This window comes from Camellia sinensis, chromosome 12, assembly GCF_055761805.1.
Source record: "Camellia sinensis isolate YWXY chromosome 12, ASM5576180v1, whole genome shotgun sequence".
Classification (NCBI taxonomy): Eukaryota; Viridiplantae; Streptophyta; class Magnoliopsida; order Ericales; family Theaceae; genus Camellia; species Camellia sinensis.
This window is the reverse complement of record NC_138972.1, coordinates 79,292,402-79,317,924: the sequence shown is the minus strand read 5'-3', so window position 1 is coordinate 79,317,924 and position 25,523 is coordinate 79,292,402. Positions and strand designations below refer to the sequence as shown.

The window sequence follows — 25,523 nt, the reverse complement described above, 5'->3', positions numbered from 1 at the left end:
ACTGATTTTAAAAGGTGGCAGCAGAAAATGCTGTTCTATCTTACTACTCTCAACCTGGCACGTTTTCTCCTTAAGGATGCTCATACTCTGAAAGAGAATGAAACCGACTGGCAAATGGTTGCTGCAGTCGATGCCTAGAAATATGCTGATTTCCTTTGCCAAAATTACACCTTGAACGGATTTGACAACACATTATACAACATCTACAGTCTTATCAAGACGACAAAGGAACTTTGGGAGTCTTTGGAGAAAAAATACAAGACAGAAGATGCTGGCTCGAAGAAATTCATAGTAAGCAAATTTTTGGACTTTGTGATGGTTGATTCTAAAACTGTGATAAGCCAAATTCAAGATCCCCAACTCATTCTGCATGACATTCATGCAGAAGACATGTCTCTCAGTGAATCTTTCCAAGTTGCTGCCTTAATTGAAAAATTATCACAAGGTTGGAAGGAATTCAATAACTACCTTAAACACAAGCGCACAGAAATGACTTTAGAGGAATTGATTGTGCGCTTGAAGATTGAGAAGGACAACTGCAATTCAGAGAAGCGGGCTGGTAAGCATTCAATGGAGTCTAAGGCAAATGTGGTGGAACATGCTCCAAAAGCAAAGAAACGGAAGTTTTCTGGAGAAAGTTCCTCACAAGGCTCTAAAAGAGGGGAAACTAAGAAGTACAAGTTTAATGACAAATGTTACATCTGTGACAAAGAGGGACGTCGAGCCAAATATTGCTGTAGCAAAGGCAAAGGCAAAGGAAGATTAAACAAGAAGCTTGCTCAAGCCAATATGATCGAAGTGGACAGAATTTCCAATGGTGTTGAGGACATAAATCTTTCTGTAGTTGTTTTTGAGGCAAACCCTGTTGAAAATCCTAAAGAATGGTGGGTGGACACTAGTGCTACTCACCATATTTGTGTCGACAAAAAGATATTCACATCTTATTCTGTGGTGGATAATGGTGAACAACTTTTTATGGGCAACTCTTCGTCTCCTAAAGTTGAAGGATAAGGAAAGATCATTGTGAAGATAATATTAAGAAAGGAATTCACTCTTAACAATATGCTGTATGTACCGGACATTCGCAAGAATTTTGTTTCCGGATCTTTGTTGAGTAAAAATGGGTTTAGCCTAGTTTTTGAAAGTGACAAATTTGTACTTACCAAAAACGGGATATATGTAGGAAAATGTTACATGTCTGATGGCCTTTTCAAACTCAATGTAATGACTGTTGTACCATATGTTATTAATAAAGATACATCTTCTTCTTACTTGCTTGAGTATTCAAATTTGTGGCATGGTAGATTATGACATGTTAATTATGGATCTTTGCGTAGATTAATTAATATAAAATGTTTACCTAAATTTGACATTGATTTAAATCATAAATGTAAAATTTGTGTTGAGGCAAAATTAACTAAAACTCTTTTCTATTCAATTGAAAGAAGTACGGAACCACTTGAATTAATTCATAGTGACATTTGTGATTTTAAATTAATTCAAACTAGAAGTGGAAACAAATATTTTATCATTTTCATAGATGACTACACTAGATATAGTTATGTTCATTTACTTCGAACCAAAGATGAAATTTTGGAAACTTTCATTCAATATAAGAATGAAGTTGAAAATCATCTTGGTAAGAAAATTAGAAAACTAAGAAGTGATAGGAGCGGTGAATATGAGTAGTCTTTTGGTGAGTTTTGTAAAAAACATAGAATAATTCATCAAACCACTGCTTCTTACTCACCTCAGCAAAATGGAATTACTGAAAGGAAAAATAGGACTTTAAAAGAAATAATGAATGCCATGTTAATCAGTTCTGGATTATGTAGACATCCCATTTTTGACCGACCTTAAGACTCAGACGTCACTAATTGAGCGCTCGGTGATGTTGCATATTGTGCTCGTTCTAAGCTTGCAAAGTCTCGGCTAGGAGCCTTGCCTCTGGGCTTCGGAACCTTTTCGTGCCTGGCCTCGATTTGTGAATCAGGTCCTGTTTTCTCTGTTTTCTCTTCCTGAAGGGCGGGAGAGGTCTCGTAGACCATCTCTCAGTGGCCATAGGTTACGTTTTGTGGTCGTAGGCCATTTTTCCCGTTTGGAGACCAGTTTTCGATTTTTCGGAGCCGTCGGTCGTGTGCCTCAGTTCGGGACTGCTTAACTACCTCTGTTTGCTCCGATTTTTGGCACACACCTTGTTTCCTCTCCTTAGAGGGACACTGTGGCCCGGGAGACCACCTTCGTGGTCGCACGCCACTTTCGATGCTTAATAGTCAGTTTTCGGGGCCCCCGGCTGCGCGTTTTGGCCCCCGAACCTTCGTTTCGCATCGGTGTGGGTTCATTTTTGGCATGGACCCTAGTTTCATTGTTAGGAAGGTGGTAGTAGGGTGGGAGACCATCTTTTCTTCTTGGAGACCACCTTTCCCGGTCGGCCGGTTTTTCTTAACAGGTAGGTGGTCTCTCTCACTTTTAAGCCACATTTTCTGGTCTCCCATACCACCACTAAGTTGCATTCACCTGGGAGACCACCAATATGGGTTGGCCGACCACCTTTTGAGCTTGACCCTTTTGACCCTTGGTCGGCCGACCAGGGCAAGTGGTCGGCCGACCACTTGAACTGGTCGGCCAGCCTTCTGCTTTTTGGTCTCCCTGAATGCAATCCAGCTGTGCCAGCTGGGAGGCATTTGCTCCATCCTCCGAGGTTTGACCCTCTTGTTTTGGCTTCTTAAAGAAGCTTGGTCCTTTACTCTTAGCTTCTAAGAGAAGCTTGACCTTTTGTTTAGCTTCTTGAGGAAGCTTGACCCCTTTGGTCTAGCTTCCTCAAGAAGCTTGACCCTTTTGGTTTAGCTTCCTTTAGAAGCTTGGCCTTTTTGCTCCAAGCTTCTAGGAGAAGCCTTGGACCTCCTCTTCTATTAGAGGGAGCCTCTCCCTTATGAGCCAAGGTTGAGATTTTTGCATCTAAAGCTTATACACCTCTCTCCTTATATTTCTACACTTGAGCTCCAAAACTCCATAGCACTTGCACCATTGCCCTACACCTCCAAGCACAACACCTCCACCATCACTCTAAACACCTTGGAGCTATTTTTCAGAGGTTGAAAGCTTGCTACATTGGTCTAGAAGTTGCTGGCCTTCTTCTCTACAAGGGTAAGTCTCTATTTCCCTCTTTGTAGCCTTATTTTGCTTCATAGTTTAGTTCTATTTGCAAGAATATTTAGGCTTTGTCATAAACTGAAAAAAGTCTTGTTTTGAGCTTCTAAACATGTTTGTTTAAGGCCATTTTTCTGTTGGGGGTCATCTACCCCCTTGCATGCTTCATTTCCTCTTGTTTTGAGCTATGCATTAGAGCATTTGTGTTGGCCTTGGTTTGGCCTTTTAGCCACTGAAATTCAGCAGATTTTCAGTGGCTAACATGTATTTTTGAGCCTCAAAATCAGAGAGGGGTGACCCTCTCACCCCTTGTTTTGTTTACTAGTTTTGTTGGCCTTACAAAGGAGCCCCTATTTGCATGTTTCAAAGCCATGTTTCAGACCACTTTTTGTGAGTTTTGTGACCTGCATAGGCTCTGTCCAGAGCCCTTTTTGTTATGTTGAATGTCTATTATGCATGTGTAGAGTAATCCTCTTTAAGGCCTTCCAAAGGGGCCTTTACTTGCATGCTTCCTAGACTCATTTCAGGCCCTTTTCAGTGAGTTTTAGGGTCCTCATAACCTCTGTCCAGAGGTAGTTTTGCCATTTTGTGTGTCCATCATACTGTGTAGAACAACCCTCTCATTGGCCTTTCAAAGGAACACTTCATTCTAACATGTGTTGACTGAGTTTCAATGGGTTTTTGGTCATATTTTGGCATGCCATGTTTATGTTTTTGGCTGGTTTGGTGGTCCCTCATGTGCTTCATATACATGTAGTGTAAACCATGCTTACTATCCTATGTTGCATGTTGTTTTGGCCCTTCGTGTTAGCACTTTTTGGCCATGCCTTAAACTGATTTTATGCATGTTTTGGACTGTCTCAGCTCTGTTTTTGGGTCTCATAGTCGAATGATGCTTATTTTGCATGCTTGTAGTTCAATATCCATGCTTAGCTTTGAGTTTCAAGGTCTATTACATGCATATGCTGAGGTGTTTTCATGTTTTGAGGCCATCGCACATCATATTTCAGAGCTTACATGCATGCCATATTGTCATGTTTTCCACTCTTTAAATGCGTTTGAGAGTTGTGCATAAGTGCCTCGTTTTCGGACCTTTGAATGAGCTTCATTTCTATGCACTTTGAGCCATCATTTTAGGCCATTTTTCCACTGTCTTGGACCTGCCTAGGGTCTATTTGGGGGTGGTTTTTCGATTTGTGCATTGCTTTGTATACCCCTAGTGTAATGCACTTCACTAGTTTCAGTATTCGGGCCATTTAGCATGTATCGTGTGAAGTGTTTGCATGATTCGGAACCATTGTGTATCATATTTCAGAGTTGGATCATGTGCCATTCTATGCCATAATTCATCTTTTGCCATGCTTTGTTAGAGTTGCATGTTGTACCTTAGGATCGGTCCTTTGCATCCGTGCATGTTTGCATGCATTTCGGTTATCTCATTTTCATTATATGGCCACTGATTTGGGTGTGGTTGAGGTCCACTCATGTTGGTTTAAGTCCATCTTGCATTGTGTATGCCATTTAGTTCACGTTGTTGCATGATTTGATCATTGCATTGTGTATGCCTTGTTCGTTTAATTGTGTTTGTTAGTCTTCATATGCATTGCGTATGCCATATAGAATCATCTTGCATTGAGTATGCCATTGATTATTTCATAGCATTGTGTATGCTAGTAGCATGTTTGCATGTCATCCCTTGCATGTTTGCGTCATTCAGTGGCATTTGCATCTAGGTTGCATGTTAGAGTTGCATTCATGTATGTCATGCATATTGCATTGTGTTTGGAGTAGGGTTTAGTCCAAACACGGGAAACGAGGGACGTTTCATACTCCAAGTGACGGATCGTGCCTCGATTCTCGGTTGCCGACACTCTTGACTATCCATGATAGAGTTGTTGGCTTTAGTTGTTTATATGTGCATTCATTTTACATCGAGTCGTGCAATTCGACTTTTCGGCCATTATACATCGAGATGCGTGATTGATGGCACGAGGATCGAGGACTACATTCCCTAGAGCTTGTGCAATGATAGGAAGAGTGGTCGTGCACACATTTGTTGAAAATACATTGCCTTTTCCATCTCTTGCCTTTGTTGCAGAAAAAACCAGAAACCAGAGGTGGAAACTGGTCGGTCGACCAGATTTTCTGGCAAGCCGACCACCCTCTTTGGTCTCTACCACAAAGGGTGGTCGGCAGGTGGTCTCCCATGCTAATAACTGGTCGGTGGCCTTCCCAAGGTGGAGTTTCAGCCTTCTGGAGCTTTGTGCAAGTTTTTGAGGTCAATTGCAAACAAGGGTGAGATGAGGCATCGCGATGGAATTTACCGACGAGGCGACGCAAGCATGCATGCATCTTTCATCATTCGGAACAAGAGCTGAGGCAGTCCATTTTATAGCTTGCATACTAGTTTATTCGCTTTCCTAGTTAATTTGTTAATTAATTAGGGTTTTGTAATATTTAATTAACTAGAGTAATTAATTATTTATTCGGACTGTATTATTTATTCGGACCCTCCGAGTGAGGACACAATTGTAATAAGTGTGCGTGTGTGTGATGTATGTCTTCCAACCTCACGTCTTTCTCCCTTTTATTTACCAGCTTATGATGGTTAGATTAGGACATGTTTCAATTAGCATCTATATGTTCGCATGTTTGCATTCATTCATCTGTATTGGATGCACCGGGCTCGGCGCATCATACTAACTGCATTGTATTTTAATTCCAAGTTGAATACATGTATCGATTGTTGCGTCTCATATGCCATCTTAGAATAGCTGAGCCTATTGTAGTTTCATTTTTGCATGTGTTGCATTAGGCATTCTTAGCATAGTTAGGATTCATGCATGATTTCTAATTAGCTTCTTTCTTTGGCTCGGAGTACTCGGTAAGTGTTTATGCTTTAGCATCCTTGCATGTGTGTGAGTGACTGCCATGATAGCATGCTTACCATGAGGCTAACTGCTTATGTGATATAACTGCCTGAATGCCTGTGGGTGAAGGTTGGATTGCTTGGATTGGAACAATTCATTGATTGCGAGTTTTAAGCCCACTAGATAGTAGCAAAACCATGTTTTCTAAGCCCACTCGAGGGTGGAAAAATCTGCATTTTAAGCCTACTTGCGAGTAGCAAACCACTTTAAAAAACAAACATGAGATGTTTTGTTCCAATTAAGGCGATCCGGTCTATACTTGTATGCTGCGCGCATCACATAGTAATTTTAGGCTAATAAACCGGAATAAGAACACATATGTTTTCAAAACTCGATATCATGGTTAGTAGAGGCCGATCTTTGATCGGGCGAACGGGGTGCTCACGAAGTGACCTTCCCCAATCGTACCCAAGTTCCCGAGCCGAGGCAACTTTGGTGATGACGGACATGTGGCTTTAGGCAAACGAGTCAGGGTTTCTTAAATTCCCCAAAATAAAATATTTAGGTGGCGACTCTGTATCTGGCAAAGCAGTCCATGTTTGGCACTTCTTTCAAAAACTCTGTTTTCAAAAACGATTTGCCAGATTTGGACTCTTTGATGATTCATCGGTCTTGCATTGCACTCTGCCAGATTAGATACAGGATCGTGACTTTCGAGTCCGAACTGTAGTGATCCCCAAATGAACAAAACGGGATTTCCCTCCCGGGACGTTCGGGGACGTCTACAGTTTACCTCAGAACTTGTGGAGGGAATCAATACTTTCTGCTAATTATACACTTAATATAGTATCCCAAAAGAAAGTGAATGAAATACTTGTGGCATGGGAGAGTACCATCCTATAACTACTTAAAAGTGCAGGGGTGTTTTGCTAAAGTGGCTATTCCTAATTCTAGAAAGACTAAGATAGGTCCTAAAACCGTTGATTGCATTTTCATTGGTTATGCCAAGAATAGTAGTGCGTATCGGTTTTTGATTCATAAGCCAGAACATTCCGAAATGCATGTAAATACGATTATTAAATCTCGGAATGCATTTTTTGTTGAAATGTGTTTCCTAATAAGACTGGACAAGAGACTAGTACTAATAAAAGATTTTATGATGCTATTACTAGTCATGATCAAGAACAAGAGTAAGAGATAAATCAAAATGAGGAAGAGGAACTTAGGCGTAGTAAATGTGCTAGAACCTCAAAATCTTTTGGTCTAGATTTTCTTACATTTTTGTTAGAAAATGAGTCTTTAACTTTTAAAGAAGTTATTTTCAGTCCTGAGGCTCCTTTATAGAAAGAAGCTGCAAACAGCAAAGTAGAATCCATCTTGCAAAATCACACTTGGGAATTAGTGGACTTACCACCGGGTTGTAAACCTCTTGGGTACAAGTGGATTTTCAAAAGAAAAATGAAAGTGGATGGATCAATTGACAAATACAAGGCAAGACTTGTGGTCAAAGGATATAGACAAAAATAAGGTCTTGACTACTTTGACACATACTCACTAGTTACTAGAATAACCTCCATTAGAATGCTAATTGCCATTGCATCTTTGTACAATCTAGAAATTCATCAAATGGATGTGAAAATCGCTTTGTTAAATAGTGAGTTAGATGAAGAAATTTACATAAAACAACCAGAAGAATTTTCTGTTCCAGGAAAAGAAAAGAAAGTGTGTAAATTGGTTAAATCATTATATGGTTTAAAACAAACGCCAAAGCAATGGCATGAGAAATTTGACAAAGCAATGATGTCAAATGGATTCAAAATTAATGAATATGACAAATGTGTTTATATTAAAAACACAAGCAAGGGTTATGTTATAGTTTATCTTTATGTGGATGATATGCTCATCATAGGTAGTAATAATAACATGATTAAAACTACTAAGAAAATGTTGAATAAACATGTTAACATGAAGGACATGGGGATTGCTAATGTAATTCTTGGTATGAAAATTACCAAAACATCAGAAGGTTATGCCTTGTCACAATCACATTACATTGAGAAAATGCTTGACAAATTTAGCAAAGATGATAATCATCTTGCTAGAACACCTGTGGATGTTAATTTGTTTCTTTCTAAGAATGTATAGGAAAGTATTTCTCAATAAGAGTATGCCCAAATTATTGGAAGCTTAATGTACTTGATGAACTGCACTCGCCCGGATATAGCTTATGCAGTAAGTAAATTAAGTAGATATATGAGTAACTTAAGAGTAGAACACTGGAAAGTAATTATAAGGGTTCTAAGATACCTCAGATTTACTCGTAACATTGGGTTGAATTATACTAAATATCCAACAGTACTTGAAAGATACTATGATGCAAACTGAATATCGGATACTAGAGACTCGAAATCCACCAGTGGGTATGTGTTTACTCTTGTTGGGGCGGCTGTATCTTGGAAATATTCCAAACAGATTTGCATTGTTAGGTCTACTACGGATTAAGAGTTTATAGCTTTAAATAAAGCTAGGGAAGAAGCAGAATGGCTTCGCCACTTCTTTGAAGATATTTCAATGTAGCCAAAACCGGTGCTTACTATATGCATACATTGCGATAGTCAATCAGCAATATGTAGAGCATAGATTCATATGTATAACGGTAAGTCACGACACATTCGCCGTCGATAAAACACCGTGAGACAACTACTCTCTAATGAAATTATTTCCATTGAATATGTGAAGTCTAAAGACAACATAGCAGATTCACTAACCAAAGGGTTAGCAAGAGAGTTAGTTGAGAATTCATCGAGGGAAATGGAACTTAAGCCTATTAAATAAGAGTTACCATAACGATAACCCAACCTAGTTGACTGGAGATTCTAAGATCTAGGTTCAAAGAGACAATTGAGTTGTGTATGACTCAAAAGGATCACTGGGGAGTCAAACTCCTACTCATTTCTATGATGAAATAGTGATATCTGTAGTGTTTTAGGTTAAGTAATACTTTTAATGATTCTTATATCTAGGTATACCTAGTGGAGTATAGCAGGATACTCTTCATAAGAATAATCTATATAAGTGTGAACTGGGCCGGTTCTATGAGATTTGTGAAGCGTTATAATTCTCTAGAGCACTCATAAAAGACCAGGTTGTTCATGCCCAAAATGAACACAATAGTGAGAATTAAACTGTGTCTGGTAATATACTGTGTGAGTTCTATTGCCTTGATTTACACAAATGGCAGAACAGTTCAAGACATCATGTTCACTTGTTAACTAGTAAATCCGATAGTATCTCACAAGGGAAGGTTCAAAGCCAAAAGCTACCTATCCTTTGCAAAATATTTCCAATTTCTGTACTCTCTGTATTTAGATCATGTTGTTGCATTTTCTCTTCTTCAAATTCCATTCATGCGGGGGATTGTTGGAAAAATATGGTTTTCTAGGCTTGTTTTGGGCTAACTTTGAGCCCAAATTTGGATGGGGCCCATACGTCTTTTAAGATGGGTCTAAAGAGGTGACGTGTTCCTTGTCGTATGGCAAGTCACACGGTGAAGACGGTTCGTCAAAACAATTTATGAGTGAATGGGAAGTTGATGTTGTTTTCGGGTTTGTGGAATGGACTATTAAAGAAGTAAAATGTGGATTTCCTTGAAATGATTATCCCACATTGAAAACTTAAGAGAACTTATGTGTGTATATAAGTTCTAAGTGGTAATACTTGGGTTGGGCCCCAAGGGGCACCTCAAGTTTGTAGAACGGAGGAGTTATAGACAAATTGAACCTTGGCTCAAACCACCACACACATGCGCGTCACTGCCGCTGTTTGTCCGGCCAGGCGCGGGTGTGGGTTGGGTCGGCTCTAACATTAATTTTTTGGTCAAAATTTATTTGATTTTTTTCAAATTCTTGCGGGAAAATTATTTGAATTTCTAAACGAAATTAATTTAATTTCTTGCGCCAAATTTTTCTGTCCAAACAGTGCCTTTGTTCAGTCTAATTTCCAGCAAGATCAAACAGGTTCAAACAGTTCATACCTGTTCAATTTGAACTAGATATGTTCATTTCAAATACATACTTGTTTGGTTTGAATCATACCTGTTCGGACCTGTCCAATGGTCACTAATTTTCCTATAAATAGAGATCATTTCCAGTAGATTTTCACATCCAGAAATTTGTTTTCTCTTCCTGGTTTTGCTCTTGTGCATTATTATTCTTCATATTAGTTTTAGGGAAAATTCAGAGAGTGTAGAACACAGGTTTTGTTCGTCGTACAAATTGTTTGGAATGCTACTACAATTTGTGTAAAGATTATTGTATCATGGGAGATAGATGCCATTCATCCGTAAGCACCGAAGTGGGGCGGATCTATCTTAAGGACAGAGTGTCACACACTCAACTTGATAGTTTTTATTATTTTTCATTTCGGTAAAATAAATTCTGTAAATAATTTATTTTTATTTGTTTCAAGTTATTTATTTTACACAGAAGATTGTTCTAACATCAGAAACCATTCTTTCAAGACATTTGTACAACCTAATTTTAACCTCAACATCGGGGTTGAAAATTGGGACTGTAATGAAATTGAGGGTTCAAGAAGTATGCTGCAGCACGCAATGGGTGATGGAGTTGGGATTCTCATCTTCTATCAATGACGGTCCATATAGGATCATAGCTAACACCATTGAATAAAGAGTATTAATGAACAAATAAAAAGTTTAGGGAATAGAGCAGTAAAGTAAATAAGTTTAACTAAATCAAAGTTTACCATGAGAAAATATTATTGAAATTGCTTTGAATTTCCTCTTTTGCATGATCCATTGCCTCGTAAATGAATCCCATCGCCGGATGCTCATTCAAATCCACCAATCTAAGTACTTTAATGAGAGGTATCGTAGCTTTCAAGCACATAGAAACGCTCTTCCAAAAAATACCATTATCAAAAACAATATCTTCAATTTTATTACCTTTTTCAAACCTTGCAAATCGACTATTCCTCCACTTGAATGATGTAAACAAAGAGAAAAATGCACCATTATGCTCATAAAGGCACCTCAAGGTCAAGTAAGATGTGGCAAATCGCGTTACCACAGGCCTAATAAGTTTAATACCTTTGGTGAAATCCTTCATCCAATGAATAAGATTTGTTCTTGAATAAATATATGTCACAATTCTTTTTCCTTTTTTAATTGTAACTCGATGAAGTTGGATTTGCTTCTCAAAATCCTTTAACATCAAATCTATATAATGAGCTGCAAAAGGCATACAAAACAAGCTCTTCCTCTTATCTATTAACATTTCTCCCCCCAACTTATAAGTAGAAGCATTGTTGGTCACCACTTGCATAATATGCTCCACTCCAACCTTCTCAACAACCTTATCCAACATCTCAAAAACCTTTTCACCAGTTTTTGAAATGTTGGATGTATCCAATGATCATAGAAAGATAGTCCATTAGGGCTATTGACAAGAAAATTACAAATTGATCTTCTCTTTCTATCCAACCATCCATCGGACATAATTGTACACCCGGTCTTTTTCCATTGTTCCTTGAACTCGTCAAGTAATTGCAATGTTTCACGCACTTTTGTTTTTTTAAAATGTCACCCTAATTTCATGGAAAGATGGTGGCACAAGGCCTTTTCCATAATCTCCAATTTTTTTAACCATAAGTGGAAATATAGGGTTGTTGACGCAATTAAAAGGAATTGCACTAGTGTAAAAAAATCGGGCAATTGTTTGACAAACATCATCTCTCTCTTCTTTCTTAAACAATTGATTGATAGTTTTTTGATTTTGGTGCGGAGACTTATTCATCACAAATTTATCCATACGCCCATAATGTTTTTGTTTGTTTTCATGGCCAGCATGCAATAATTCCATTTTTTCATTAGAATCATCATCACCAATATCAAGCATCCTCGTTTTCTTATTTTGAGACTCTAATGTTTGAGTTCTTAAAAGACTCATAAATTTTTCTCTAACATCTTCCGGAACTTGGGGGCATGGTTTAACATTTTGATGAGTGCATGCCAAATGGTGTTTTAATCTATATATTCCTCCAGAATGAGTAACATTACAGTATTTGCATTTTATCTTTTTGCTTGCAGCATCCACTTCAATGCCATGTTCCCAACTAGGATCAGATCTATGACCAGCAACATTTTTCCTCTTCCTCCATCTTCTTGAACTAGAGGCTAACATTGTGTGCTGTAATTCCAAATTATGAAAATTAAAAGAAATTTTTTCGGTAAAGTTTAGGGTTGGCATTGTGTACTGCAATTGCAAATTTTGAAAATTAAAAGAATTTTTTCAGCAAAGTTTAGGGAAAAAGCAACAAAGAAGAACAACAGTAGCATAGCAGCAAAGGAGAACCAAGAAAAATGAAGAAGAAAAAGAAAAGAAAAAGAGAAACAGAACAAGAGGACTCATTGTTTGAGAAGCTTAAATTGGTTAGATTTGATAGTTAATCAAACCAATAACCAAATTGGGAAGGTACCATTGAAGAAATTTCCATCTAGTTTGAGAATTTGAAGCTTAACCATTCCAGAAATTTGAGAAGGAACAGAACCAAATATAAAATTTGAACTCAAATCCAAATGTTCAAGTGATCAACACATCATTCATACAATATATATATAATTTATAGAAACGAAAAAAAAATATGAGCAAAAAAAAAAAAAGTAACGAATTCGGTATTTATATATATAATATACAAAAACAAAACAAAATGAGAGCAATGAACTAAGAAAAAGAACAGTAGCGAAAAGACAAGAAGAAGAACAGCGAAGAAAAAGAAAAAAAAAGAGCAAGTTAGACTTAAAGAACAGCAGTGAAGAGAGAGGAAGATTCGAAGAAGAAGAAGAAGAAGCATACCTGGTTTGTGGTTGCAAATTCTGAAATTTGATATTGAATTTCTCTTTCCCCAAGTTGTATTGCCCTAATCATAGGTCAGGCTTCTCTGCTTGCTTTGTTTCTCTGCTTCTCTCCCTTTTTTTGTTCCCGATTTTGCTTTTAAGTTGCCAAAAAACCTTTCAAATCTGGATTGCATGGAGTGGCGATCCAGATATGCTCCCACCGATCCCAACGATCCTTCCATGATTCTACCACGATCCTGATCTAGGGTTGATCCGAAGCACAAGTCGGATCGAATGATGTATATTGGGTCGTAGGATCGTACAATCCGAATCACGATCTTAACAACCCTTCTCAGTACACAACCTACTTTTATCTTTTGCCATTGTTCATAAATTTCTTGAGAAAACATCTATGACAAAAATTTAACTCCTTTTTTGCATTTTTGATTAATATTTTTATCAAGTTTTGTATATGTATTTGTATGCCATGCCTTCACATGGATTTGGAGGTTTTGAGCAACCACAAATTGACGTGTTTGATTACACGTGTGTACGTTGGAGTCTTGAACGCCTTCAATGGAGAATAAGGTTGAAACATTTAACATCTTGAATACAACTCTTCCTATCATTTGGAACATGCTATTTTAGTAATTTTTTGACTTTTTATAAAAGATATACAGAAAAATAAAGAGAGTGATATAACAATTTATAGTGACTTTTGGATTTTTTAGCTAAAAGTGAAAGTTCCTTAGGTATGATATAATTAGAATAATTGTTTGTGGATAGAGACAAATAAAATATTTCAAATTCATTAACGCTGTGTTTGGTTGTGGAATTTGGGAAGAGATTTGAAAAAAAGAAAAGAAAAGGATAGGTAAAATATGAATAAAATATGCTTATATTTTACACACATTTTTGTCTTTTATTTTCTAAATTTCTTCTTAAATCTCCAACTAAACACAGTATAAATGTGTGCCTTGAGTGATAATATACATGGAACAAGTGGGATGTGGACGTAGAATTATTTGATTGTACCTAACACATTTGGGAGGATTGACTAACTTGGGAAGGCAGTGTTTTGAATTTTTCCGTAGGAAGTATACCCTAGAAATGCTTTTATTACACCAGTGTATCACAATTACAGGTGAGAAAATGAAATTGTTGATCACTTATAGTCGTGCTGATTCTTTTTTTCGACATCTATATATTATATATATATAAAAACAAGCTTTTAGGGAAAAACCATCTAGAAGTTTTAAATTTTCATTTTAAGAGCATGTTTGTTTGGTGGATTAGGTTGGATGAAATTGTTAGTAAGGGGATGGTTAGTGAAGAGATTGTTAATGTGAGAATTGTTAATGAGGAGATTGAGTAAAAGCGTGTTTGTTTTGATGATAGTGGGAGAGATGATTAGTGATGAGATTGTTAAATTATTTTTATATAAATAAAAATAAAATATTTCTATAATAAAAAAAATTCTAAAACAAATATAATTTTTTTATTATAAATAACAGGCTACACTTGGGTTAAAAAAAAAAAAACATAAAAAAAGGTGCTACTTAATCCCCTCACCACTATTTTTTCAATCCTAGCTTATTTGAGAAAAACCTAATCCGATTGGGGTGTCAGAGTGATACTCCAAGTGGAGTAGTAATCTCCCTCAACAAGGAAGCTACCAAACAAGCTATAGTGGGATTCGTCTTATTACTACTCCAATCCCATCCCCTAATCTGCAAAACAAACATAACCTAAAATTATTAAATTTCAATTTACAAATAGATTAAAAAACAAATTATTGACTAATATATTTAATTAATTATTAATTTAGAAATAATAATTATCCCTTAATTTATGGATTTCAAATGGAAAGATAACAAAATATTTCATAATTTCCCTTGTTAAAATCTCTCTCACTAATTTTCAAAAAATTAAAACATTTCTTCTTACTCTTTTTCTTCCTTCCCCAAACTATCTCTATGATAAAAAAAAACCCTACCTACCTTACATAATTCCAATATTTTTTTAAATGTCATATGCAACTTGCTTATTCCTAAAAAAGATTATATCATGCAAGAGAATATCACACCATTTTTATTATTTTTTTTCTAAGGTTGTTAACAGTTAGTTAATATTTAATTTTTTTCCTACTCATTACAATTTTATTTTTCAACAATACGATTTCTCCATTCGTTTACACCACATCACTTCCAATCTCTTTTTTTGCTTGAAGATCTATACTATATATATAATAGAACGTAGAGCTGTTTCAAAAGCCTTCAAAATGCCATTCTAAAATCCTCATAACTTTGAAAAATACGTGGCAACTCTCTTTTTAGTTTATAGCTCTTTTCCTCTTCTCTCAAAGACTTACAGAACAACAAATATGTTTCTCTCCTACCCTCAAAGACTTTCAGTCCCACTCTCCCACTATCCATAACTCCTATCTATAAAAAGTTGTCATTAAAAAAAAAAAAAAAAAAAACTTTCACTCTCCCACAACTCCTACAACAGATAGATATCCCTCTCCCATGTTACTCTCCCACCTCAAACAAATCTCTCCTATCTTTAAAGACTTTCAGTCCTACTCTCCCACTATTCTACAATATATATATATAAAACCCACCCATCTATCCATATCCTCTTAAACTATTACTTCCAACAATTCACTACTACAAATATCTATACATGTACTTTATCAACTTTCTTTATCAGCAGTGAACACTAGTAGTCTCCGACTACAGTAGTCCGCCTCTCGATCGAATGCGTGTCTCAATTTTTCTTTTTCTTTTGCTTTAATAATTTATTTTTTGTTCCAAGCATTTATGATTTTGTATTTTGACTATAAAGATTGCAGAAAATTGTAGTGTCCATGTCTCTGTTTTTCTTTTTCTTTTGATATAATAATTTGTCGCATATTGTATCAGACCAAATACATTCCATATCTTCACATTTTCCATCCCATTCATTGAGGAGATTCTTGGAAGTCCTTCATAGTTTTCATGCCATATAAGCGTGAATTAGAACATTAGTGATAAACTGCGTTAGAAAATCTTCTACCATCACCTAATGTTTGTTCCACCAATTTTGGTGCTATGGGCTAAATATAGACTGGGCCTTTTGCATACAGTAGCTGTTCTCGAACTACAGTAGCTGTTCTTGAACTAAACCCATTTTCTCTCACTTGATGAAACCCACTTTTACCACCCCTTCCAATCATTTGTGATTTTGTAATGTGCATGCCTCTGTTTTTCTATTTATTTTGCTCCAATAATTTATTTTTTTTCCAACCATTTGTGACTTTGTATTTTCATTATAAAGATTGCAGAAGATTAGAGTTAAGAATTATGTCGGTATTGTGGCTCAGGATTAAATAAGAGAGAGAACAAATTGGCTTACTGTTGACATTGTCAACTAAAGAACAAATACAGTGAAATTCACCCATGCTTTTCAATTTAACCATCAACTCTTTTTTATTTTTATTTTTATTTTTTATTCATAATCATTAATACTTCTATAGGAACTGCAATAAAATCCAAGTGACGGAGTACAACTGAAAATAATGTTATTAGTTTAAGATTCTTTATGCTTTAACTAATTCTATAAATCAACACTGCTTCATCAGAGACCAATGTTTAACCAATAACCATTTAACCAGAATGTGACCTTCCAAACATTACTGTTGTCTCTCAAAGCACAGCTCTGAGTTCCCATTTTCTTTTTGTGACCATACCACTCCCAAGCGTACACAAAAAACAAAAGGATAGATATAGTATATTTACATTAGCACACATCAATATTTATTTCTTTGTGGGATGTTGACATTTTTCATGTTGACTGTCAAGGTGGGTTAGAAATTATCTTCTATATAGGAACTTCAAAACAAGAATACCTCAAATACTACGTTTGGTAACATTTACGTTTTTCCTTTATGTTTTTAATTTTTGATCAAAGCATTTGTGATTTTGTATTTTGATGGTAAAGATTGCAGAAGATTGTAGTGTTGTTTCAAAAGCCTCCAAAATCCCATTCTCAAATTATGATAATTTTGTAAAATACATGGCAATTCTCTTTTTAGTGTATAGCTTTTCTCCTCATCTCTCATAGGCTGTCAAAATAATAAATAAAAAAATAGAAAAAAAAACAACACCCACATTTTACACTTTGGATATCCATCCATGTTATTTTTTTTAAAAAAAATCTATAATTATTAAATAAATTAATAAAAAAATATAAAATATAAAAATTACAAATATCCAATGTTTATCACGTTATTTACAAAAAAAAGTTCAAATATCTGTAACTTAAATAAATTAAAAACATATATACAAACTATAAATATTCAATGTCTATCACGTTATTTAAAAAAAAAAGAAAAAGAAACCCACAATTTTTATTCCTACAATTTACTCATGCATATCCAACACCCACAATTCACTGAATCAGACGTCTATCACATAAAATTTAGTAATATCTATCAATCACCCACAATTCACTGAATCAGACGTCTATCACATAAAATTCAGTAATATCTATAACTTAAGTCAATTAAATAAATCCCACTCTCAATTAAATAAATTAATAAAAAAAATACACATCCACAAAAAGACACTACTTTGTGTTTATTTTGTAATTTAAAAAATCTTCAAAAAAAAATCTAACAATAAATCAAAATAATTCCTCTTTTTCCTTTGTGTTTTTTCCCCCCCCATGTATAACAATAATTTGATTACGTTATCTTTGCTTACTTTAAAACTGTTGTGTTATAATTTTCTTTACAAAAAGTTACATTAGCTCCTCAGTAGATGCATGTTGTGTAATAGTTTTTAAAATTTTTTTTATATACTTACAATAAATAAGGATACTTACTTGAGATTTTGTATCCTTTATCTTTTGTATTCCAGTTTGAATCTATTGAAGAATAAGATAAGCAAACTTGAGTTAAATTCCAGATAAATCAGCACCAATTGGCTAACCATTTGATATTTCCAAGTTTGAAGTTGAATTACAAATTTTTAGATCTTTGGTTACATACTATTTTTATGAATTCTATAGCAAATGTTATCATGTAGGAGTTGATGATTTCAATGTGCAAAATTAACTACAAACAATTATAGACTACTATGTTTGTGGGTTTTTTTAGCAGATTTTATTGTGACTAGAAATAATTACTGACTATCATATCTATATATATAACAAATATATAACCTGCATGATTTTAGATCTTTGATACATTCTATTTATATGGATTCTACAGCAGACGTTATCCTGTAGGAGTTAATCATTTCAATGTGCAAAATTAACTACAAACAATTATAGATTATCATGTTTTTTATATGAAAGTTATATGTTACACATCTTTAAGTCATTATCTATACTATAAACTAATAGCATGAGCTATGTAATCTTCAATTTAATACTCTATTCAGGATGGATATGATTCTTAATCGAGAAATTAATCAAACACGACTTAAGTCCAAGATGGCTTGGTTGGTAGCCAAAAGAAGACTGCTTTTGACACGGCATTCTGATTGTAATGATCCAACCTTCAAGATTCGTCTTCTCAATATAGAAAATGAGGCTCAACATTTGAGAACCATCATTTGGCGTTTGAAAAGATTAAGAAGTAGTGCCCGTCGTAGTGGTAATCTATTGTCTTCTACACAATAATGTTACATTTCAAATTTTCTTACAATCTTATTAGTGAGACCTTCACATTTTCAATAATCTTTTAAGAATCACAAAAATAATAATACGATCTTATATTATATATTAGGTGTTGATAAACAATATGAAAATCGATATCAAAAATATCTTTCCTCCAAGTTGGCACAACTGGTGGCAAGAAGAAGATTACTTTTAACACAATATGATCGTAATGATCCTACATTAAAGGATCACCTTCGGAAAATAGAAAAGGAGAATCGACATTTGAAGGTCACAATCTTGCAACTCAAAAGAATGCAACATGGTGCTTTCAGACAAACATGCAGTGCCAATAATGACAATGCTCTAGGTGCTAGTCACGTTGGAGTTCAGATTCCTGTATCTGATGAATTAGACACAAATGAATTAGAAGTGCGAGCTCCTAATATTGTACCACCAACTTCAAATAGAGCACATCCACCTGGTAATAAACATTTAGCCAACTATGTACTCTATACACATTTCTTACAAACACTAGAAATTCATAATTATAATCTAAATCTAAATAATTTCAGGTAGTACATTTGCCACACGTTCTAGAAGGAGAAAAATTTCAGATCGCTTGAACTTTGGTGGGAGAACAGTGACATGCTCTAGATGTCATGCAACGATGTAGATAGAGGAAAAAGTAAGAGATAGTCTATTGAGTCGATCAAAATTTAGTCTTTGTTGTCAAAGTAGACAAGTGATGTTGCCTTTATTGCCAAAAGCTCTTGAATTTTTGCAACAACAGTTTACTCATGTGAGATTCAGGGAACACATAAAGAAATAAAACTCTCTATTATTGTAACACCCGCCTTTCTCTTTAGCTGTTGTTTTTTTTACGATTACTTTTATGTTTAATCTGGATCATGCATTTATTCGAGCCTTATATGTATATTTATAAGCACTGTGTCTGTTAACAGATATGTTCCCTTGTGAAAAGACCTGCCTGATTCGTTAGATTGTAGAGTTATAAAATTGGGTGGTGGACTAAGTGAGTGGGATTGGTTCGCCTTAAAGTAAGATAGATGATAGTGTGATTAATTAAGTAATTTAACTAAAGAGACTCTTATGTAGTTAATCTAAGTTAAAGACTTAGGATGTTTTATATATAAATATCTTGAACTCAATAGGAGGGAGAGAATATGAGAGCTAGAGCTTGAGTGGAGGCTAGAGAAGAAGAGGAAAGAATGAGAAGAGAAGAGAGCTTGAAACAACTTCACTAGATCAACTTATGAAGGTAAGGATTCTCCCTAATTTCTTGCATGAAGATGAAATTCTAGTTTGAACTCATAAGGTTGAGGGTGAGAGTGAGGAGTTGGGTAGTATAAGTCATGTTGTAAACCTAAAAAGAGGAACTCTTCCACTTCCTTGTCCACATACCATTACCTAAGCTCATTTACATGATTTTGCATGGTTTTAACCTAGATTTCCATGGTTTGTTGAAGTATAGAATTAACATAAAGCATAAATCCTTGTTTCTTTTACTTATGCAGGTGTTAATGAAATTATTGAAATCAAAGCTAAATTCAAGCCTTAATTTGAGTTTGAATCTTGTTTATACACTATGTTCGTTAATTTGTGGCCTTCATCTGGTTGGATTTGGGTTTGAGATTTGGAGGTTGAGGTGCAGAAAAACAAGGCAAAATTAGGTTCTGGAACACCCAGAACTGCGTGTGCGGCTAGGGAGCCCGCACGTATGGGAGTGCACTGGCGCATGTGCGGCAAGTGGGCCCGCACGTGCGGATTACAGGGGAAGGCTGGAAAGTATTCTGTCTAAAAGGTACGTGGGGGCACACGTGCGGAGAGGGTCCTGCACGTGCGGCCAAGGAGCTTCGCACGTGCGGTTGTTTGGCTGCCCCGGGTTCACTTTTCTGTGTTATTTATCTCACTCTTGGGCCTCCGTTAACGTGTTTTACGCTCATAAATGATGTCCAATTGCATAGCATAAACGTTTAACAAGAGTGATTTACATTTTAACCCATGAATCCTTAAGTTGTGAAACTAATTCATTGAGTGTTCGATGCATTAAATGGACGATGCTTATATCTATTTGTGTAGGTCAAACGCCTTATTCCGGTCGTCTGCAACGCGAAACGGACTGTGAGTAACACTGCTGAAAATATATGTATATGATTTAAATTATCTTTTCTCTGCTTTAATTTATATTTTAGCCTGATATGTCTCTCATGTGAATGAATGTGTTATTCTGATGTGTTTCTCATGTGAATGAATGATAATCCTATCCCAATTTCCATTAGTTACTACGATAACTTTGACACCTCCTCATATGAATACAATTTTGTTAGTTCCATTTCAATGAACTCATGTTTAACGTGGCAATAGCTACTATATCTGATCCTCGGTCTTTATGACCGTCTATCCGGTCTCCATGACTGCCCATTTAGTCTTCTAGACCACCTGTATTTACTACTTTTGAATATACTACGCGAAATGTTATGCTTCTCAAGCCTCAAATGAACCTGTTTAGTTTGTGTTTCAATGTGTATTATAATTATCATTCATGATCTCTTTATTCAGCTGTTATTCACCGGGCCCTAGCTTACATTTTGGTATATCATGTAGGTGATCCAGCTCAAGAAAAGACGTAGTGGTATCGGTCTTACTCTGGTTTTGTCGAGCTAACCATTGTACCTCACTACGAGGTTCCCATCTACCCAAGTTTTGATGTGGCCAATGTTCACCCTTCTATTGTGCGCCCATGTGTTTGGTCAGGAATTGTTGTCCATGAGTGTATCTTTTCTCCCTTTTAATTGTCTTTTTGAACAAACTTGTAATAGCATGTTGTACTTCCACGTGTGTATATGTATATATGTGTAGCAATGTCTTTTGCCTCATGTAAATGCACAGCTCATTGGATGTTTTATTTTCTTACATAATAGCTTCTACTAGCCCTGCTTATTTGCTTTACTTAGTTAGGCCTTTGGTAATCACGGATTACTGGCCGGTTACGGCCCTAAAGCTATAGGGGCGGGTTTGGGTCGTGACAATTATCCTTCATGTCCATGGGTGGGAAAATTGATCAATCAGTGTTAGATGGAAGGGATCTTTATGTTTTTCATATTAGTGGACCAACTTTTCATAAAATTGGTTCTCTACTATCGGAACCTAGAAAAAGGCCTAAATTTGCACAACTCTATATTTATGACATTGAGCATGAAATTCGTAATAGAATGGACGTTATAAATAGGTGTGACGGCACATCAGGAATTGATACGTCCACATTAGAAGGTTTACAGCCAATGTTGAATATCATCTATCCATATGTATCAATTTTTGCACTGCTCGAGACATGATCTGTGAGAATGGTGCTCAAGAATAGCATATTTGCATTTTGAGTTCAAGGGATGGAAGACAGTTCACTAGACCCACTACAACTGAAATTGCCGCATTAATTGTTGGTGATGGGTCTGAAAGCATTAGAAATCGTGACGTAATTGTTACAAAATTAGATGGACATTTACAAAGGATTAATGAAACACATCCTTCATACATGCCACTTCAATATCCATTACTTTTTCCCTATGGGACTAATGGATGGAGAAGGTCTATAAGTTTTACTCTGGGTACAAACAACAAATGAGAATGAGTATCAATGAGAGAGTTTTATGCATTTAGACTTCAATTTCGAGTTGGAGAAGGGAAAACGCTACTGCAAGGGGGGAGTTTGTTCTAACAATTTGTTGTTGATTGTTATGCAGCTATTGAGCAAGATAGACTAAAATTCATCAGGCATAAATAGAATATGTTACAGACAGATTTGTACAGAGGTTTAGAAGATGTTGTGTCTATGGGTGACAGTGATGCATCAGCTGTTGGTAGGAGATTTATGCTCTCATCATCTTTTACAGGTGGCCCACGAAATATGATTAAGCATTACCATGATGCGATTGCAATATGTCGAAATGTGGGATTTCCCGACCTTTTTGTCATATTCACTTGTAACCCAAATTCGTTAGAAATTCAACAAGAGGTAGTGCGTAATCCAAATCGACACACAGAGGATATACTAGATATACTTGTGAGATTTTTTTGAATTAAATTGAAACAACTTATGGCGTATTTCAAGAACCGAAAATTCTTTGGCAAAATAATTGTAGGTTTGTTTTTATTTGAACTGGTCAATTAGATTTGCTAAAGTTAGTTTAAAGTTAACAAATAATATTATTTTTTCTTGAATAGATATTCACGCCATCGAATTTCAAAAGTGAGGATTACCGCATTCGCACATTATCTTGACATTATCAACAGATGACAAGATAATCGCCAGAGGAAATTGATGATATGATTTGTGCTAAAATTCTTGATAAGGATGAAGATCCATTAGCATTTCAAACAGTGATGAGGTGCATGATACATGGTCCTTGTGGCAGTGCTAACCCTAATGCTCCATGTATGGTGAATAGAAAATGTTCAAAACATTATCTGAAGAATTTTTGCAGTGAAACGAGTATTGATGAAAATGGATTTGCTATCTATAAGCGAAGGGATACAAAGAAAAAATACATGGTTAATGGATTTGAAATTGACGACAGATGGGTCATTCCATATAACCGTGATCTTATTGTACTATATGATGTCTATATCAATATTGAGTGTTGTGCACACATCAAATTGATCAAGTACTTATATAAGTACATACATAAAGGTCTTGATCTTGCAACGATTGTAATTGAAGATAATGTTAATCGACTTAACATTGATGGAGAAAGTCGGTGTAGAGAAGCTGATGAGGTAAAATCATACTTAGATTGTCGATATATCTCCGTAATTGAATGTTGTTGGCGTATATTTGAGTTTGAATTACAAAAACAATATCCTTCAGTTGAACGATTGTAGTACCATCTACCTGGGGAATAATTTATTCTATTTAAAGACACAGATAACATTCCGTCAATTGTTAATCAGCCGGGGGTTCACGAGACAATGTTTACAAAGTGGTTTCAAGCAAATAGAGATCATGTAAAGGCAAATGCATTAAGATATGAAGAGTTTCCTAGCTCATGGGTTTGGAACTAGAAACAGAATAAGTGGAAAATGAGGCAATAACAAATATGCATAGGTAGATTGTATTATATACATCTTAATTCTGGTGAATGATATTATTTACGTATGTTGCTTACCAAGGTTCGAGGTGCAAAATGTTATGAAGATATTAGAACCGTTAATGGCATTGGTCACCCAACATTTAAATCTACATGCCTTGCATTTGGCTTACTTGATGATGATAATGAGTGAGACGCAGCTTTAACAGAAGCCTCAACATGGGCATCGAGAGCTCAATTACGAAATATGTTTTGCTCAGTGCTAATGTTTTCTAAGGTTACAAATGCATATGAATTGTGGGAGAATAATTGGCTTGACCTTACTGATGATTTACAAAATACAGTACGGCGGCAAATTGGGGATGGCAATATACGTCTCGAAGAATGTGAAAAGGATTGCTTGAAATTGAGCACATACTAAATCAGTATGAAAGGTCTCTTAAAGAGTTTCCTCCGATGCCACTACCATCATATCTATCAGGTCAAATGGTTACTAATAGGCTCATAAGAGAGGAGTTGAATTACGATAGCATTTTAGAAATGCAATCTTTTGAATCTTTGTATGTGGGATTGAATGATTACCAGTTGAAAGTGTTTAACACCATAATGGAAGCTTATTCCACTCATCATGGGGGCTCATTTTTTGTGTATGGTAGTGAAGGAACTGGAAAGACATATTTATGGAACATTTTAATTGCAAAATTTTGATCCAATAAGAGGATCATTCTTTTTGAAGCATCATCAGGTATTGCAGCTTTGCTCTTACCCGGGGAACGAATTGCCTATTCTCGTTTCAAGATTCCACTTGACCCTGATAACTCATCATGTTGTTTAATAAATCAAGGGATAGATGTGGCAAGGTTAATTCAAGAGGCGTCGTTAATTATATGGGATGAAGCACCAATGGTTAGTCATCATGCTTTTGAAGCTGTTGATTATACATTTAGGGACATATTGAAAAATACAAAACATTGTTTAGAGGATAAGGTTTTTGATGGAAAACTATTTGTGCTTGGTGGTGACTTTAGACAAATATTGTCTGTCGCACCTAGAGGTGGGCGTGAACAAACAGTGGAAGCTTCATTACCTAAGTCAACAATTTGGAAGCATTGTCAAGTTTTGCATCTTACCAGAAATATGCGTGTTACAGCACAAGATATTTCTAATCATATGCATCATGAATTATGTGACTTTGCAGAGTGGATTCAATTGGTTGGTGAAAGGAAAATAATGAGAAGCTCATTTAGTGAAGGCTGTGAACCTAATTGGATACAGATACTAGAAAAATTTGTTACAAAAAATGGAGAAAGAAATTTGCACCAGTTAATCGATGCCACCTATCCTGATTTCATAAATAAATATTAGGATATGTCATACTTAAAAGAACGAGACATTTAGCTCCCAAGAATAGTGATGTTGATGAAATCAATTCTATTATGTTTTCGATGCTTCCTAGAGAGATGAAAACTTTTAACAATGCTGATAAATTGTGTCCAACAGAAAGTGAGAGCAACATTTAAGACATGAATGCTCCCAAACTTTTGCATTCTTTGAATTTACCAGGACTCCCAAATCATTGTTTGAAGTTGAAAGTTGGAACACCAATAATGCTTCTAAGAAATGTCAACCAATCTTTGGGATTATGCAATGGCACTCGATTAATTGTTGATAAGATGGGAAATCGAGTAATTGAAGCTAGAGTTATTACAGAGTCTAGAGTTGGTGAGAAAGTATTACTTTCACGTATTGTTTTAACACCTTCCAAAAGTCCTGCTCCTTTTACAATGAAAAGAAGGGAATTTCCAATAAAGTTGGCATTCGCTATGACAATAAATAAGAGTCAAGGGCAAACTTTGAAGAAGGTGGGCCTTTATCTTCTGAATCTAGTCTTCTCTCATG

The 25,523-nt window shown here is 35.7% G+C and overlaps 2 protein-coding genes across 2 annotated transcripts; one reads left to right on the top strand and one right to left on the bottom strand.

The window, feature by feature from the left end:
• Positions 1 to 10,654: 10,654 nt before the first annotated feature.
• LOC145803692 (uncharacterized) lies at positions 10,655 to 11,404 on the bottom strand. The gene is made up of 2 exons (XM_082897007.1): positions 10,785 to 11,404; positions 10,655 to 10,691 (listed from the first exon to the last, which is right to left on the bottom strand). Exons 1-2 carry the CDS (start codon positions 11,402 to 11,404, stop codon positions 10,655 to 10,657), a joined length of 657 nt encoding a protein of 218 aa, XP_082753133.1.
• Positions 11,405 to 22,324: 10,920 nt separating this feature from the next.
• Positions 22,325 to 24,989, top strand: LOC145803691 (uncharacterized). Its single transcript, XM_082897006.1, has 3 exons — positions 22,325 to 22,600; positions 22,891 to 23,313; positions 24,342 to 24,989. Exons 1-3 carry the CDS (start codon positions 22,325 to 22,327, stop codon positions 24,987 to 24,989), a joined length of 1,347 nt encoding a protein of 448 aa, XP_082753132.1.
• The last annotated feature ends 534 nt before the right edge of the window (positions 24,990 to 25,523 follow it).

Coding starts and splice junctions, on each gene's coding strand:
- LOC145803692 (XM_082897007.1), bottom strand. CDS start 11,404: ATGTTGGATAAGGTTGTTGAGAAGGTTGGAGTGGAGCATATTATGCAA. Junction 10,692..10,784: donor TTCAATAATATTTTCTCATG/GTAAACTTTGAT, acceptor CAATGGTGTTAG/CTATGATCCTATATGGACCG.
- LOC145803691 (XM_082897006.1), top strand. CDS start 22,325: ATGTTACAGACAGATTTGTACAGAGGTTTAGAAGATGTTGTGTCTATG. Junction 22,601..22,890: donor AGGATATACTAGATATACTT/GTGAGATTTTTT, acceptor ATTCTTGATAAG/GATGAAGATCCATTAGCATT. Junction 23,314..24,341: donor GGTGTAGAGAAGCTGATGAG/GTAAAATCATAC, acceptor TGATCCAATAAG/AGGATCATTCTTTTTGAAGC.